The 18,732-nt window shown below is 44.2% G+C and overlaps 1 protein-coding gene across 1 annotated transcript in view; it reads left to right on the top strand.

Annotated features, from left to right (window-relative positions):
• The window catches only part of Pgm5 (phosphoglucomutase 5), a 171,462-nt gene extending 153,386 nt beyond the window's left edge, over positions 1-18,076 (top strand). The window contains exon 11 of the mRNA XM_028894120.2: positions 16,740-18,076. Within this exon, the coding sequence (XP_028749953.1) occupies positions 16,740-16,829 (90 nt within the window). The 3' untranslated portion in view covers positions 16,830-18,076. The remainder of the gene's footprint in view (positions 1-16,739) is intronic.
• The last annotated feature ends 656 nt before the right edge of the window (positions 18,077-18,732 follow it).

The following is an 18,732-nucleotide window of genomic DNA, read 5'->3' as shown; positions in this document are numbered from 1 at the left end:
TCCGTTCCAGAGTACAGGGCCTGGCCCTAAACTGCCTTGTGTATGGCTTTGCCTGTATATGCAGGGCAGGAAAACAGTGGCCTAAGATGAACCTCTAATGAAGGAAGCCACTGGCCTGCAGGTGGTGGATACCTCTAAGACTTCTGGGAGGGCCACCTCTCCCATGTCAGTGAGACCCTGGGATGTCAAAGTACCAGAATAACCAGATGGACTGAATACAGAGATAAAATGGTAAAGCCAATCAATTCTTCAGGTGGCTAAAATTTGGAAAGATGCTCCAAGAAGGGCCTATTTTTTGTTTGTTTGTTTGCTTGTCTTTTACATACAGTTAGTGTCAGATGGATAGTCTCTGGGTCAGAGGTCAGTCAAGCTTCAGAGTCAGGAGTGTGGTTTCCAGCTCTGTTACTTCCCTTGCCCAGTTCCATGAGACTGCATAGCTGAGCTTGTTTGAATATCAGTCATTTACCAGAGCACTCTAACTGCAACATTCAGATGCCTTTGATTTTTACGGGATTTTTATAATAACCCGTAAAGCAGATTCTTCATGTAAAAAGTTTGCCCCATGCATGGCTCATGAATTTGTTTAATAAATGCCGGGTTTCATCATTGTTTCATCCCCCCCCCTTTTTTTAAATTAATAATAGTGTGGACAAGATTCTGCTCACATGAAGATAAAAGATTCTCTGGATAATTATTAACTTTTTAAAAATGGAATTAACCTGTCATTGGTGTCTATCTGGGTCTAGGGAAGCTTCCCTTGGAGCTGGCAGTGTCTAAAAACCTGGTTCCTAGGAGAAGCTGCCAGGCCCTGAGCCACGGCATTCTTCTCCTACTGTGCTGTGGGGAAGGGTTTGAAATGAACGTCAGAGTCTCTGCTAGCTCTTTGCCACCATCTTTTGGGAGCAGCCCCACATCCATAGAGAGTGTGACGCAAATTCAATGTCTTCCTGGCTCAGAGCAAGGCGTATGGAGTTGGGTTTGTTCAGTGATCCAATGTATCCAAGAAAATGTGCCATCTGTGGGCCATTTCTATACATGTACATAATAAACACTCGAGTGAGTGTGAGATAGAGGGTGGGTTCACCAAAGGAAGAATTTTTGAAGTATTTGTTGCTGGCCAGTAGGCATGTGCTTGTTAAGTTTGCAGAGTTGAACAGAAAAATGAGTCTCCTAGAGCAGACGCCGGTAAGCTTCCTCCAGAAATGCCTGTTAGTAAATTGGGGGGGGGGGGCGACTGTGCTAGCAGCATTAGTTTGTAAGAGCTGGCATAACAGAGCACTGCAGACTGGTGGCTTGAAGAGGAGGAATTCACCATGTCTTGACTCTGGATAGAAGTTCAAGGTCCAGGGGTCAAAAGGCTTGTTTCCTTTAAGGGTGGTGGTTCTCAACCTGTAGGTCACAACCCCCTTTGGGTCCAACGATCCTTTCACAGGGGTTGAATATCAGATATCCAGCATATCAGATATTTGCATTACAATTTATAACAACAGCAAAATTACAGTTATGAAATAGTGATGAAACAGTCTTATGGTTGGGGTCACCACACATGAAGAGCTGTATTAAAGGGTCACAGCATTAGGAAGCTTGAGAACCACTGCTCTAGTAGCTCTGAGGAACAGTTCTAGACCTCCCTTCTTGGTGTGAACACAGCTGTCTTCTCTGTCTCTGTGTTATCTCCCCCCTGTGTTTCTCTGTCCAAATTCCCTCTTTGTATAAGAACAGCAGTCATGTCTGCTTTCCATCACTGTGACAAAATGCCCGAGGCCATCAACTCAGAAGGAAGGAAGACTTACATATGCCTCGTGGTTCTGGAGGCTTTAGCCCATGCTTGGTTCACTTACTGCCTTCCAGTAGGGGCAGCACGTCAGGGTGGGATATGTGTGGCAGAGCAAAATGGCTTCCCTCATGATGGCCAGGAAGCTATTGTCACAATGTTCCTTTTAATGGCAAGTGCCTGGTGTCCTAACTTTCTTGTACTAGACTCTACTTCCTAATAGTGCCCCAGACTGGAGACTGGGATTTTAACAAAAGGACCTTTGGCAGACACTTAAAATTCAATTAATAGCATACATCATGATGGAATTAGTGACCTTGTTTTAACTTAGTGATATCTGTCTCCAAATAAGGTAGCATCCTGTGGTACCAGCAGCTGGGACTACAATGTAGGGATGTTGGGGGTAGGTGGGTGGGTGGGCACGATTCAACCCAAGAAGCTAGTCACCTGGTCTGTGTGCGACTTCTTGACTGCTACAAAAGCAGTTACAGGTTTTCATGAATAAATCAGTGAGGCTGGCATCCCAAGAGAACTACATTTATGGGTACCAAAACTTGAATTTCAAATTTTAACAAGTCACGATGTCTTTGGATAAATTTTAAAAGATCAGTTAATAGCACAAAACCCGTTTTTAGTTCATAGGCTATACCGGAAATGAGTGGAGGCCAGGTTCAGACCAAGGACTGTACCATGAGTGCCTTTGCCTTGTAGCTTCTGAACATGACAGCACACAGTTTCAGGTTACATTAGTGATGCACGTATCCAAATGTATTTGTCTAAAGATTTTATTTTATAGAAGGTAAAAATTACAGGTCTGGAAAGATGGCTCTGTGGTTAGGAACATAGGCTGCTCTTTCAGGGGACCTGTGTTCAGTTCTCAGCATCTACATGACAATTCTAGTTCCAGGGGACCCCATCCCTCTTCTGGCCTCTGTGAGCACTGCATGTGTGTGGTACATAGATACACATTCAGGCAAATATTAATACCTATAAAATAAAAATAAATCAACTATTTTAAAAAGCAAAATTACACTAGCATTTATGTGTACTTGTGACTCCAGATAAATTTCAAGAGTTTATAAAAATCAGCAAAATTAGCCTAATGAGATTGAATTTCTTAGCTTTTGAAATGTTTTAAAACATGAAAATGTTTTAAAGTATGTTTGGTTTCTGAAGTCTAATTTCAAGTGTTTTGTTTTCCTATTGGACAGTTTCTTCCTCCTCCTCCTCTTCCTCCTCCCCCTCCTCTTCTTCCTCCTCCTCCTGTTCCACCTCTTCTTCTTTTCACTTTAAGCTGCTGCTTCCACATGATTTGCAGGTGAATAATATTTTACTTATGCCAGAAGAAAAGGGTTAAATGGGACGGAGGAAGAAAAGTCTGGATGCTAACTGTGCCGAACTGTTAGAACACAGGCTTCTTCAGCAGCTGCCCAAGCCACACTAGTGGGAACGAGCTTCCCTTGAAGGGTCACCAGGGACAGATGCCTTAATGGGAACTCCCAGACTCACTTCCAAAGTCAACATCCTCCCAAAGCCATGAGCCTGTCCTCGCTTTCTGTTCTTGGCTTTTAGGCACATCTTCAGGAGCTACAGTCCGGATGGCTAGTGTGGTGTTCCCAAAATGCTGAGACACTTTGATGATGTAGTCCTGAGAGTCTACAGCTGTCCATGTCACACTGTTCCTGACTCCGTGGGTGTTCGTCTATCGGTGAATCAAGCCGGTCACTCACACTTGTGTTAATATTGTATAGTTCGTATTAACAGGGTTCAGAATTGGCAGTTATTACAAATTCACTTTTAACAAGTAAAAATTGATAAGGAATTACAAAGCAATCATATTTTTATGGTTACCAAACTTTGTAGAACCTTCCCTACTCAATAGGTCCTTGATCCACGGCAGCAGGCTGCTGCTTAGAATTGCAGGCTCAGGCCCCTTTTCAGACATACCTAGCAGATTCTGCACTGCCCCAAGCTCGCAGGTGACTCACGTGTACTTTAAAGTTGGAAAAGTCTTCTGTAGATGACCTTTGAGATCCTTTTTTCTGCCTCTGCCTAGCAGATCAATCTTCAAATGCCAACCCAACTACCATGTAGTTACCAGGGTAACCGGCCTCTGCCCTTCCTTCCTGCACCTGGAAAGTTACCGAGAGTGTGGAAAACAATCCAAGAAGAAACAATCCTGAGCATCTGGGAAGATTTCTTCCTGCTTTTCAGGTCAATTCACAAAAAGGGAAACAAGATCACTTTCATTTTGTGTCTCCATGGGAACCTTACTTCAATGTCAATCCACAAGTGAGCTTGTTTTCTTTGCATAGTTATCTTAGCTAAGCAGAGAAATTCAAAATACGCCCTGGATGAAGTGAAGACACTTCTAATTTGATATTTTTCCAAGACACGGATGTCTTGCTAAATTTGTTGGTAGACAGTCTAGCACAACTCAAATTACTCAGAAAAAAAAGGCAATTATTTAAAACACTTAGAGTTTGTATGACAGCTGCATCTTAAAGGCACAGAATATTAAAAAAAAAAAAAAGCCAGGCTCCTATGACTAAGCACACTCATCAAATGTATAGTGGCCATCCATGAACCCCTCCAATGGCTGTGCAAGGAAGACTCCTTCGCTGTGATGGGTTCTTTTCCATCCTTGGTCTGTGGCATGAATGAGTGCCCTGCTGAGCTGCCTGCTCTATTGAGACTCAAGCAGCCTCCATGGTAGAACTCCTCCTTTCTCTATGCTTCTGCGGCTCAGTGTTGAGCTATGCAGTAGTTGACATCGCTATCCTTGATGTTGCTCTAAGAAGTTGAGATGCTCATAGGGAACACGTGGCCAATGGCTGTTACCGTCCATTCCCACTGTTGTCATCACTGTCTGGTCCAGCTACAATCTGATGGCGTTCCCTCTGGCTGACTGCAGGGATCAGTGCAAGGAACAGAAAGCAGGCTGGGCCCCTTACTGGCCCAGAGATGCAGCAGAGCTAAGTGGCTTTCATTCAAAGAACTGAGAACTCTCTCACATGCTTGATCTCTTCTTAAATCTTATCTTTCATTTGAAAAGATAAATGAACTTCATTATGTTGATAAAGGGAGATGAAAGAGGAGGTTTGCTGTCTCCCTTCTAAAGGTCAGCCCGTCGGGGCAGATGAAAAGTGTTCTTGGTTCTGCCTACTGTTACGGCATATATGCTTCCTTCAAGAAAAACAAAAAGTGTTCATCGGCATAGAGCATGTGTTTGCTGTGTCGAATGTTATGGGTTTTTGCATACCATATCTTAATCCTACCGCATGCCAATGGCACTGGTAGCCACAGGTGCTTATGTGAACCATCCATGTTTTACATATGAGAAAACTTTGGCTGTGAAAATCTAAATTACCTATATGGTTTAAAAATAGCACAACTGCTATTTGAATCCAGATTCTGGCCCCAAAGCCCATGGTCTTAGCTATGGTGTTGTACTACATGCCACTCAAGAATATGGGGATGCTTCTCCACCTCTGAAAAAATGCCCTGGAGTAAGTACCCAGAGCACCTTCAGTCTGGAATAGAATTACTGAACATCAGCCCACCCTCCAGGGGAGTTCCCAGATCTCATCTTCCAGCAGCACAATCCCAGACTAGCAGAAGTCAGATCTAACTCTGACACCCTTTTTCTTCCAGGAGACCAGCCCTCTTAGAAAGCAATGTCCTCTAGGCACTGGGGACAAGCATATCAGCTGTGTAAAGCAGGCTGTGGGAGAGCGGCTGGACAGAGTGTCTATTAACTCTTCCCCAGAGAAGCAGTGTTACCAGTCCAGCATGGCCTTCCCAAGGGTTGGCCTGAAAGGACATGGTGGTGCTGGGCCTCCAATCTCAAAGCAGTGAAGGTCCTTGCCTAGGCCTTGGCAGTTCCTAGGGTGTGAGGAGAAAAGAGTAGGCATTCTCAGGGCTCCACTTGGGGGGAACCCTCCTTGCTAACATAGACACAAGGCTTGGGTATCTCTGTTCAGCCCATTCTTCTCACAGTAGTTTGTCTTCCTTCTTTCCTTCCTTTTTTTTTTTGTTTACAAATATTTATTTAGCAAAATAATGCATACTGTTTTGTTTGGGTTGTCTTTGTCTTCTAATTTAAGTATCAGTAATAAATTAAAATACATACATTCCAGAGGAAATGATTGACCTATCCAGTAACATCCAAATATTACTTTGTGGTCTAATCACTCTTTATTTTTCTTATTTCTGCACTTACCTTCTGCCATTTCTTCTCTCCTAGTCTGTGTCTATCCATACTAAATACCTGTCTCCTAATATTATTATACGCAGATATTTAGGACCTTGATATTGTGGTGTTTTGATTTACCTGGAACTTTTCCATTACCTTGTAACTTTTGAGTTATCTACCCATGGAAATGAAGCATTTGACAGGAAAGTAAATATATTTTTTTATTTTATTATTATTTTTTTTTTTACAAATTCTCAAAGAATAAATAAGAATGCTTCCAAGAGAAGAATCAAAGACTGTCTCACTGTGCTTTTTCAGGCTGTCATGTATCCCGAGGGAAGACCAGGTACACAGGGACAGTTGTAGATTACAGATTTGTGCCTGAGTCACAGTCAGTTCCGAGTAGTCCATGCTGAGAGTTTACATCATTGGGAACAGTGCCAGTGATGGGGATCTCAGTTCCTTCCTCCCTCTAAAGGTTTCTGGGCTCCACATATAATGTGTCAGCCTTCCCCAGGGTCTTCAAGTTCATAACAAGAATCTATGTCAGAAAAAGAGAAAAAAAATAAATTAGAATGTCCTCGATCTTTGGGTGTGTAATTACCCAGGTATAATCCATGCTTGCTCACTCACTCATATGGAATTATTTTATTGCCTCTGCTCCATTATTGCTTTCCATGGTAACAAACTCAGAACCCCACCAGCATGGGCCCTGAGTGTAGACTGGAGTGTTTGAGACATTAGAGTGGGATGGGAATTTGGAGGGACAGTTATATTAATATATGGCATTGAGGTTGCTAGATTTTCTGGTTTTAAAAGAATTTCAAAGTATTTGATTTTCATATATATTTTTTAATTGGCAGTAATATAATTATAAAATAGAACAAACCTTGTGTGAAAGGTTGCTAGCTGCCGGTGGCAATAGTCTGCGTAATTCAAACTATCTGAAAATCAGACAGCAAAAACAAACTGAAAGACGTCTGTAAAAGCATCTTTTTTGAGACATCCATCACCACCGGTCCTATGAGGCAGTAACAGAAACAAGGAGATGGAGTTTGGGAGATGAGCCAAGGCCCTTTCTGTCTAGGACATTTGCTTATCTACACAGGGTCTAGGTGACAGGCGACGGGTCCAGGTGGACAGCCTACTCCATTACAAACCCTGCTATGAAAAGGATTAGTCAAAGAGGCACCAGTGAGGCAGACCTGTGGCAGCTTCATGTGGCTGAAGGAGAAGTGAGTGAGTTCCCACCAAAGGCAGGAGATCCTCATGGTGACCCCTGTTCTGGGTGATAACACAAAGGGAGCCATGATAAAGGTGGGAATCAAAGAGTCATAAGTTCAAGAACTGCTGGATCCCCCAGATGTCTCACAGAAGGAAATGAAGGAGGCTGACATTATCTGATGCCTCATGGTATGTTTATAACCTCTTTTCAAACAAGATGGACAGCACCCAGTGAAAGTCTGCAGGTCACCCAAAGAGACAAAGCACTGTGTATCAGAATCAGCAGACCTTATATACAGCCAGAAGAGACCCGCAGGTGGGGGAGTTTATCTGGCCAGACTATAAAGCAATTGTTTTCACTGTACTCATAGAATTCAAACACTGGACAAAAAGTCATCAGTAAATAACTAGAAACTAGTATTTTTTAAATGAAGATGTTGGGAGCTAGAGAGACAGGCCTGCAGTTAAAAAGTTCGTGCTGCCTTTGCAGGGGACCCAGGTTCAGTTTCTAGAAAACACAAAGTGGCTCATAACTATTACTCCAGTTCCAAGGTGTCTAACAGCCTCTTTTGGGCTCTTCCGGTACCAGGAACACCTGTGGTGCACACACAGCAACCCATAGATAAAACACTCATACACATAAAGAAAAACACACAAATCTTTAGAGTAAAAAAGATGAGAGCGTGTGAGACACGAGAGTTACATGATCAATTAGTCTCAAAAGGAGAAGAGAACCTGGAAAGCTATCAGTCAGACGGAACTAGATGGCAAAACAGAAGATATAATTAATGATGAATTCATATCTAGATACACCAGACTGGAATCACAGAAAGTGAAAGTCTTAAAAGTAATTGTTTTATTGACAACTAGCTTTAGCAACAACACTGAAGATCAAAGGGCTGAAATCGAACCACCTAAAGTCTAGAGTTCCCGATGTAGTGGAACCTACCTTGTAAAATGAAAGCAAAATGGAGGAGCTTCTCCAACAACCAACACAGGGAAGTAGTGCCCCACATTACTGACACACAAAGAAGTCCCCCAGCATAGTGTCAGAGCAGGGGGACATTATCCTAGACGGATTCTAGAATAAAAACAAAGAGTACGGTGTCCCGCATGGTTTGGTCCTGGAAACCTGACTGAAGCTAGGACAGACACACAGACAGAAAAGCTGGAATTGGGTGGACTGTGCTCACGGTGACAGCAGCATCAACTGCAGGAGCAGGTCAGGACCTCAGCGGGTTTTTACATCTGAATCAAGAAAGCAGGTTTACTGTGTACACATGAATGGGCGTGGGGTTACAGTACACAGCCCAACAAGGAGGCCGCTTTAGCTAATCTGGGCAGGAGGTCTCTGTAGGGAGCGCTCTCAGGCTGCAGTCATCCCTGAGAAGGAAGCTGTGGTGGATAGTTGCTGCATACACCATCAACATTCACACTTGGATCAGAGGAGGGCTTTGCCATCCCTCTGAGCCTGGCCATGGAAAGGTTTGGCCATTCGCGTGGGTCTGAGGTGTTGAGGTCCTTGACAGGGCTGTGTCCTTATGTTCCCCACAGAAGAGATTTTAAAGGGATGAAATGTGAAGGCCATGTGAAACAAAAATCAGAATTTGAGGGTTTTAAAACTGAGAAGTGTGTGTGTGTGTGTGTGTGTGTGTGTGTGTGTGTGTGTACGTGCACACAACTAATAACAAAAACAGCAATCGTTGTTTCAGAAAAGGTAGACTTTAAGGTCAAACTCTTGCTAAAGATAAAGAGGGACTCTTCAAAATGAAAACTAGGTTTGATTTCTCCACAAAAAATATAAATATAAATCTCTAAACCAAAAAGACTGGAGAAAGTATAAGAAAAAAAAACCTAAGGGAATCCTTACTAATCCTAGGGTATTCTTAACCCTGCTTGAGTAATTATCAGAACAAGTAAACATACTATTAGTGCTAATATAGATCAGTTAACACACCCAACTTAATGGGCATATATAGATACCTCAGCAGGTGACATAAACATGACCCAGAGACAATGTAATAATTAACTATGGGTAGAGTGAATGGCTTCTGTCAAAAACACACAGGCTGCATTTGATAAAATGTGGCACTCGTTTATGGTCAAAATTCTTCGGAAAGGAAGAAGAGGATCCTTTAGACTCAGAGAAGGGTGCTGCTGGGACCTCTCGGGTGCAGGCAGTATGTGCTGCTAACTGTACTGCTAAGGAGAGCCAGTGGGCAGGCTTGCACACGACTCAGGCTATGCTCAGGAGTCCAGACATCAACTTTACATATAATTCAAGTAGATTAAATTCAATAAACTTCTCTGTGGTTATAACCGTTTACAATTCTTTTAGTTTATGTGGTGTGGGTGTTTTGCCTGCATGTATGTCTGCACACCATGTGTGTGCACTGCCCTCAGAGGACATAAGGGGATGTTGGATTCCCCTGGAACTGGAGTTACAGCCATTCACATTTTCTACTAACCACTATATGATCACGGCGAGCCACAGACCGAACGACCGTTCACATTTTCTAAGGGACAGATTTCAAATGCCACACCTGAGACAGAACCCTTTTACAGTACAGGCGTTCAGACAACTCTAAAAAAAATAATAATAATAACAACAGCAAACAAACAAACAAACAACGCCTCCCCCCCCTTTCAGAAAAGGGAAACTTCCTTATGGATGAGGGGTCATCTCTGCTAATAATAGCCCAACTTAGAGGCTCAGATCAGTAGCCATTATCAAGATCAGTTTGGTACACAGATTGAGAACAGTGTTGGAGTCATAGTTGGTACTCGGTGTCTGTCCACTACTAAACACTGTTGAAGAAGCAAACAAAGCCAATATTTCAGTCCCCTGCCTTACTGGGGGCGGTTGTGTTGCCTGTGAGCTAAGCCCCAGCCAGGAGCTATTTTCTGGTGTCCAGATCTGCCTAGGCAAGAGTGAGAAGGTTCTCTGTGTGTGGAGTCCCTACTCTTAATTTTACATGTGTACTTAGTGAGGCCCTTGGCCACCTATTAACAACCCTGACTACAGGGTAGGATGTAGCTAGAGTTATCCTGCCTTGCCCACAGTCAGGACAAATCTCTGTCACCCGCCAGTCCCACAGCCTCTCAGACCCAACCAAGTAAACACAGAGACTTATATTGCTTACAAACTGTATGGCCGTGGCAGGCTTCTTGCTAACTGTTCTTATATCTTAAATTAGTCCATTTCTATAAATCTATACCTTGCCACGTGGCTCGTGGCTTACCAGTACTTTACATCTTCCTTGTCCTGGCAGCTACTGCAGGCAGGGACTCCTTCTGCCTTCCTGTTCTTTTATTTCTCCTCTCTGTTAGTCCTGCCTATACTTCCTGCCTAGCCACGGCCAATCAGGTTTTACTTATTGACCAATCAGAGCAACACATTTACCATACAGATCATCCCCCAGCACAGCCAAGTGCAGACCATCTCAGACACCTGCACTTAGGCCCGTGGTCCTGATCATCCTCTATGCGGACCTGCTGGGTAAAGCCACGGAGGAACCCAAGAACAGGCTCCCACAGGACATACAGAACATCCCACAGCAGTAGGATGATGCTGAGGATGCAGCTGTACATACATCTGCCTGCCTGCCTGCTAACCACTGTGCCAGCCTGTTTTGTAGCGCTGGTGTCAGCTGTGGAGCGTATTGATCCAGAGGACCCTGCCGTGTGAAAAAGATCCCTTCATCCATCCTCATTAGCATTAATTTGCAAGAACAGCTCTGAAATGTGGCTTGGTATCAGTTTAAAGGCAGATAGGGTATAGCTTTCAGATGTGGATTTTAAAAATTGCTTGTCCATAGAGAAAAGAGCCAACCAAACATTCTGTATCTGAGAGTCACTTGATGCTTGCAAAAGTATCCTGACTTAAAACTGCCCGGGAGCACTTGATAATGATATTATTAATGCATGAATATGCACGATTAATTGAATGTTTACTACGTGACAGGCACTTTGCTAAGCACTGTCATACATCATCCCGTTCTGTGCTTACAACTCTGTGTGGTAGGAACTATTATTAGACTCCAATTTGGAAAGTAAGGCACAAGAGATTAAATGTCTTGTCTAGTTTGTACTCGAGGTGGAAATAAAGCCAGCCCCCTCCCCATACAGGCAGTCAACCACTCACTATGGAGTCTCCTGTATCGCTCAGCCCTTACCTCTTCCCTCACCTAACGAAGCACTTTGACCTTGGCTGCTGTCATCAGCTGGTGTTATTTAACAAGTTTCCTCACAACTTAACAGCACACTGCAACGACACATTCTGTGTGTCTGTGGATCCCACCAGCCAGGTATTTGAACATGGCTCTGGAATAGCTCGCCCTACCCACCTCTATGATGTTAGTGTCTAGTGGGAAAGCTGATTGACTCAAATGGCTGGAGCTGGGATGCTCCGGAGGAACCTTTGTATTCATGCTTTAGGCCTGTGTCAGATTTCTTGACTCAACTGCTAAGGGCTTGATGGGATGTGTCAGGACCTCCTGGAAACCAGTCTGTGAAGTCACATCAAATAATTTCTGAACTCTATGGCTGGAGTTCAAACGCTTGCTAAATTTCAAGGCTAGGTGAAGAAAATCTGCCACTTTATTTTTTATTTTATGTATATGAGTGTTTTTCCTGTATGTATGGATGTGCAGCCTTGAATGCTTGGTGCCTATGGAAGTCAGAAGAGGCCATTAAATGCCCAGGAACTGGAGTTAAGGATGGTTGTAAACCACCATATGGGTGCTGGGAACAAACTCCAGTCCTTTGCAAGGGCAGCAAGGCCTTTAACTGCTAAGCCATCTCTCCAGCTCCAAACCCATGGTTTAGTGTGAGAAGTGCCAATGATTCTGTAGCCACATAAAGACTCTTTGTACCCTTTATTTAGTGTATTAGTCAACTTTGCATCATCATGATGAAATTTCCCAGATAATTTTCCTGTAAGAATTCATGCTTTATTTTGGCTCACAGTTTTAGAGGGGCCCACCATCTCCCAGTATTACCACCCAAGGTTAAGCTTTTAACACACGACTCCTGGGGGCAGGGCAAACCCAAACCATATCTAAACCATAGCATGGGTTGTGCAGCCCTAAAGCCCAGCCGGGGGTGGGGGTGGGGGGTATTTCTGGCCAGCAGCTTTCAAGGACATGTTTACTGTGAAGCTATATTCGGGAAGAGCACAGTTCGTGTGCACACCACACTCCTGACACACCCACCATATCACAGCAGGGGCCGGCTTCTCAGAAAGAGCCATGGTAAATGCAAGTCACGGTCCTCTTGGCAATCTCTGGGGTCAGAGGTCCAAATGGCAGGCTGATAACTCACAAGAGTAAAACGTGCAGTAAGACCTGACCAAAGAAAGTTACTGTTTGAACTGTGCATACCAGAGGCATTCATTTGACATTTGAGGAAGTGTGAGTTGATTTTATGGTAAAAGATCACAGATTGTACCAAGCAGCCATGTGACTGCCAGTTGGCATGCTACAGTTCCTTTCCCAGTTTTTAATAATGATCACTTATGTGTCTGCCCTGTGTGCCTGGGACTGTCCTGTTTCCTACTCACTGGCTTGCCTAGCCCCTCACCTCTGTGAAATGAAATGAAAACTGATGTCCAATGAGGTTAAGTGACTTACTCAGATCACACAGCTCATAAGGGATAGAGCCAGTTGATCCAGAGTCATTTCAGCACTGTCTTGTTCTGCCTGTCCTAAGATAAGAAACACAATGCTGCAAGACAGGGTCCCAGACCTGAGTATGCGCCGGGATCATTCTGGAAGCTTGTCATAGCTACACACTCCAGGATTCATAGGAACACAAGTACTCCATCTTTCTGACTAGGACCCACAGCAGTATCCTTGGGTGATTCTTGGCTGTTCCTTGGGTAGCAGGCCGCTGGCAAACCTCAGGTAGACCTGTGGGGGCTTCGACTTTGTTCCTAAGGAACATCTGTAAGCAGAGCACCAAACTGAAGCATACCAGTGTTGCAACCACAGGAACTCAGGCTGCTATAAACAACAGAGTGACCTTAGTCTTCTGCAGCCTTAGAGCGGAGAGAAAGAGAAGACTCAGAGTGACAGACTCTATAGATTACAGTCCCTTTTTTAAAAGTCCTGGTTTCAGTCTCTTAGATCTATTTCTGCTACAAATTTTTGTGAGGGGTAGGAGGCCATCTTCCATTAAACTAGCAAGTGTATTCTGCACAAAGGAAAAATTTGAAGTGTGCTGTGGACATGCCCAGTGAATAGAAACATGAGGACATAGTGGGGACCTTTGGGAGGGCATGCAGGGACCTAAACCAGCTGGCAGTTCCCCATCCCTTTGCCATGCTCTTGGCAGCATGGAAAATGAGGTGGGTACAGGCCGAGAGGAGAGGAAAGGGGGAAGTTGTGAGCAGGGGACTACTGTGAGGCTTAAGATGGGAACTTTTGTGGGCTGGTTTGTATCTACACGGGAGGATTCCAAGGGCGGACGCCCAGTGTTTTCCAGCCACTAGCAGAATCCATAGAGATTTACTATTTACTTCCTCCCCACCCTGTGTTCTCCAGAGGCCTCCATGTGTGGAGCCAGACAGAGCTCACAACTGAATAAATGGGACAGTTGTCTTCACGATTCTCGTACTTTTGCTAGGTTGGAATATAAATGCCACCTCTTAGCAAGTGGCCCCAATCAATGATAAAAGTGGGAAGGGTGGGCAGAGAAGAAGGCTGATCTCGCCTGCCTGTGTGGTTTTTGTGGGTGGCACATTGAACTCACAGACACTGGCTTGGTTTTGCTTTGATGAATCTCTTTGGGAATATTTCCTCTGCTTCAATCTGGAGAGGGATTTTTTTCCCCCTCAGAAGTATTTTTATTGAGGCCTGTTTTGTCATTTGGAGAAGATAAATTCTCTCAGAGTTGAGCTCTGCATTCTGACTTCTCTGTAGGCCTTTTTTCCTTGTCTACTTTGATTAGTTTTAGGTACATTAAAATAAAGGTAGATCATGTGGCATGCAGTGGGAAGAGGCACGAAGGATTATCAACAGCACATCAGGAACCCGGCAGCCATACTGAGTGAGAGTGGCTGGCCACAGAGCTTGAGAAGCCTCCTGAAACTTGGACGTCAGAAGATCACTTCCAGAAAGAAGCTTGGTGTGGCAAGGTTGGAAGCGGCCGACTGTCACCTATGAGCCAAGGATGCTAGGAAACCGTGTTAGGGGAAATCAAGGGGAGAGGAGAATATGTGTGAGGAGCCACTGTGGGAATAAGGCCAAAGGATTTGATGACTACCAGTGGGTTGGGAAGGAAAAAAGACTCAACAAAAAGTGCTCTAGCTGCCCTAATGGAGAGCGTGGAGAGGTGTAGCACACCAAACCCCAAATTCCAAGGCCTAAAGTGCTCCCAATTTTGACACTGTTAGGCCCGATGTGTTAGAACTGGAAAATTCTAGGCCTTGACTCATGTGATATGGTCACAGTCAAAATGAAGATATATTAAGAACATTGTATAAAATGACCTGGGGTTATGTGTAAAAGAACATGTATGAGAGATAAAAATGAATTTTGTCTTTAGACTTGAGTTCCACCCCAAGATATTTCATTATTTATGCACATATTTCCAAACACATAGAAAAGTCAGAAACATGACTCCAAGTGCTTTGAGTAAGGGCTGCCCAGTTACTGGATGAAGGGTAAAGGGGCACCCTGATCTGACTTCCGTGAGCTGGCCTAATCGTCACTGATGGCCTCATGCCTGATGTAATCAAAACAAGAGACAAGTTTGAGTCTTTAAAACAAAGACTTCAGAGAAGTTACTAGATGCATACATATCTTGATCACTGTGTCTTTCCAATCACATATTGATCATTTCCCAGTCATTCAGTTTTGGATCAGACATCTTTTCTTTGAATATGAGTACATTGTTGAGAATTGTGGTTCTGTTTCATCCTGTATAATGGCCAGTTTTCATCCTTATTTAGTTAATGCCATTGGAGCCTAAGTGTGATAGTGAAGCGAGCTTAGAATTCTTTTATATTTTTTTTTTGTTTCTCACTAATATGTTACAGTATCTCATGCATATCTAATTTGACAGATAAACTAAACATCATTCTCTATTGTCTCTAAAATACTAAATTTTATTTTTTAAAAGAAAAACTCCTCTATATGTGTGTTGACATCTTACTGTTTATTTGGGTATTGTATTGAAGAAATTTCAATATAATGATTTGAATGAAGTGAAATTATTTTGTGGCTGTTCATTATTGAGGTTGTGCAATTGAACTACATGAAGTAGTAGCCCCTGAAGTAATGCCTCACCAAACATGCCCTAGACCACTATCTCCACTGCTCTGATTATGATAGCCTTTGGCTCCAAAGATGGCAGCATCTCCCATTGCATAGTGAATTAAATCAGTGCATCCCACCCTGGCACTTGGGTCCCCTCACCTCAGACTGGCTTTCCTATCTTCTAGGATTCTCCCTGTACTCAAGACATACCAGGATGCTTGTGCTCTCTGTGCCCTGTGCGTGCTCTTCTGTCGGGCTGCAACACTTGAGCATGCCTCACGCTTTCATCCGCTAGGAACAGGTTGGGGTGCCAGGAACAGAATGCTCCCTCCCTCAGCCCAGGCTTTACTTTCCAGAATTATGGAATCTTTACTTATTCCTTTACTCCACTGCTGCCCAATACTTCTCTATCAATGCCTTTGTTTGGGATTTTGTCTTTAAATGGACTCATTTTATACTTACATAGAAGTTTACATTAGTCCTCCACATGGAAGAGCAATATTGCTTGATAAATATGAGTGCACTGTACACATAAATTTAGTAAAAACATGCACGTGAATGTCTTCAGGTGAAGTCATTCTTCAGCAAGAATTGTTTTCTTTAAAGGGCTGCAGGTCAGCAGAAAAGAGCCTTTCTGGTTTGTGGCAGCATCTGGACTGAGGAATGCAGACAGACCAGCTCCCCCACCGTTTTATAATTCACATCTTAGGAGTATGCTTGGGCATGTGCTCCACTCTTCAGAAACTGGACAAGCAATTGAAGTTCAAGAAGTGATTCGTAGTCCTTTGTTGAGCTGTGTTCCAAAGCTCGCTAACCACCCCCTCCTCCCTGGGAACACGGAAGAAGTTCAGTAGCCAGGATGGTATAGGGTAGGGAGTGGATCGGCTAGTTCTACAGCGTTAGTGTGGCCATCTTCTCTGAAATGTCAGAATGGTGGCTTCTTTAGGCCTGTGGCCTCGGGATGAGCTTTGCCCTCACGCTGAATGTGGGGAGGTATTTGACGGGGCTCTAACTTGGAAGGGATTAGTGTATCAGAGAAAGAATGGAAGTTTCCAGCCTTCCCGAAATTCACAGGCTTATACTTGTTCCTATCATGAATTAATTTCTCTGGGGTGAAGTAAAACCTCACAGAGCAATTTTCTACTCTGCTTCTGTGTCCTGTCCATTCCAGTCACTGCCTGTAGGCTATAAAATGCAATCTAAGTCGGCACCTCTGAGGTGGAAATCCATCCCAAAGCCTGGACTGTGGCTGATTTCAAACTGATGATTCTCTCTCTTTCTTCTCCAGGCGGTGCTGAGCCCTCTCATAGCCATAGCACTGAAAATATCCCAGATTCATGAGAGAACTGGCCGGAGGGGGCCCACCGTCATCACCTGAGCACAGGACAGAAGAGCACCAAGAAAGACGACGCTTCACTCGGCCTTCTTGCTTCCTGTTTGTGCCTCTTAGGACTTTGGAAAAACAAAAGCTATTTTGCTGTTGGGGGTGGGGGCGGGTAAAAGATGAAGTGAGGGTGGGAAGTGGGGTAAGCACCCCTTTTGTTTGGATTTGTTCAGTCCCTCCAAATGCAGCAGGGTTTTTAGCTATCTGTCAACGCTTCACTGTTGTTTAGTATCTATATTTCATCACACCAACAAGCTTCCCCTTTGGAGAAAGATAGGTGTGCTAGGAAACTATTAATCAGAGCCCCTGTGTATTTCTGGTGTCTTGTGTGAGAGAGAGATCCAGAATTGGACTGACTCTATATTCTAAGGGCTTTGGGCGGGCAGAAGACCTCACCAACATGGAGGTGGTCTCAACTTTGCACCCCTCATCAGATTTACAACAGAAAGGTCTAGAACTTCTAGGACGTACCCCTCTCCCACCAACCCTCCAATGGTCCATTTTCCCTAGCCTTCCACCATGTCTGCACTGCCTCTCTCACATCTTCTGGAGTTTTCTGTAAACCACAATGGCACACATCCAACAAGACATATAAAAGGGTGTTTTCCTCTCTTGTTTTGCATATAGTATTAATTTAGCTACCAAGCCGGCTGCACCCTTCTGAACGTTCTGAATGTAGCCATTTCCTGTGCAGGTGGGGGAGGATTTTCTGGAAAAGACTGAAAAATGAGGGGGAAGCTTTCTTGATTATGTCACAGATGTCCATACGTAAGTTTGTATAAATCCTCCCAGGGAGAATACCACCGTGGGTTCTGATCTCGTTCACAGTGGCTGGATAAAGGAGACCAGAAGGGGCTGAAATAATTAGTGGGAGAGTCCTGGGCCCTATGAGACCGAGAGGTGGGTTGTCACAACTGGCTTTCTTTGCCTGGAAGGAAAAGGGACCTGGCAGCTTCGGCCGCACGTGGACTGGGGCAGAGTCCTCCGTCGTCGGGCACAGGATGTGTTTGCTTGTGTTTGGCTTCCTTGGGAACTGCAGGTTCACTTATCGCGTCATTTGTGAAGCTGACCTAGTGCCCTTTGGCGGTTGCTGCCAAAGCAAGGCGAGGCTGCTGCCGTCAAGGTCAGTGCCACAAGGAAACCTTCCCAGAAAGGGGTTTGTTTCCATTTTCTCTCTGTGCATCTGTCAGAAACTTGCTAGCCAATAAAACGGAACTTCCTTATTTTCACCCTCCACACAAGACTGTAGGCTTCAGCTCCTCTGTGTCTCTTGTCACTTGGCAGCTCCGATAGCAGGCACGTGTGCTGATAAATCAGCCTTTCAGAACAATGGCAAAGACTGTGGTTCATTCTAAAGACTCGGCGGGGGGGGGGGGGGGGGGGGGCAGGCGCGGGGCGGGGGGGACAGGTGGGAGGGGGGAAAAGGCAGGGGGGGGGGTAGGCGGAGGGGGGTGGATTTTAAAAATAGGACAGAAAAAGAAATGAATTGCTCAAAATTGGTTTGGGGAATCATCAAAAATTAAAATGGCATCTAGTCTTTCACCATAACAGTCTTTATTTCAGAATTATAGGAAGGTGGCTTTGAGCTGAGATTATAACATATATATGATAGCTCACGAATGGAAAACTTTTGCCTTATAGCTTTCACTCTTATTATCTCTGGAGTAAAGGTCCCTGATAACACCCACTCATTCATTCACTGTGGATGTTTTCAGGGCACTCTGACAAATCCTTTGGCACATCAACTCTAACCGGAGAAGCAAATAGTTTTGCCTCCAGTTCCTGAACTTAAATCATCTCTAACTTTTAAGTTCAAGTTCTTCTACTTGAAGATTGTTTCCCTTTGTTTATGTGTGTGTAGTAGCCCAGTTTATAGTTACCCATCAATTCATTCATT

This window comes from Peromyscus leucopus, chromosome 1, assembly GCF_004664715.2.
Source record: "Peromyscus leucopus breed LL Stock chromosome 1, UCI_PerLeu_2.1, whole genome shotgun sequence".
Classification (NCBI taxonomy): Eukaryota; Metazoa; Chordata; class Mammalia; order Rodentia; family Cricetidae; genus Peromyscus; species Peromyscus leucopus.
This window is presented reverse-complemented; position numbering and strand designations above follow the sequence as displayed.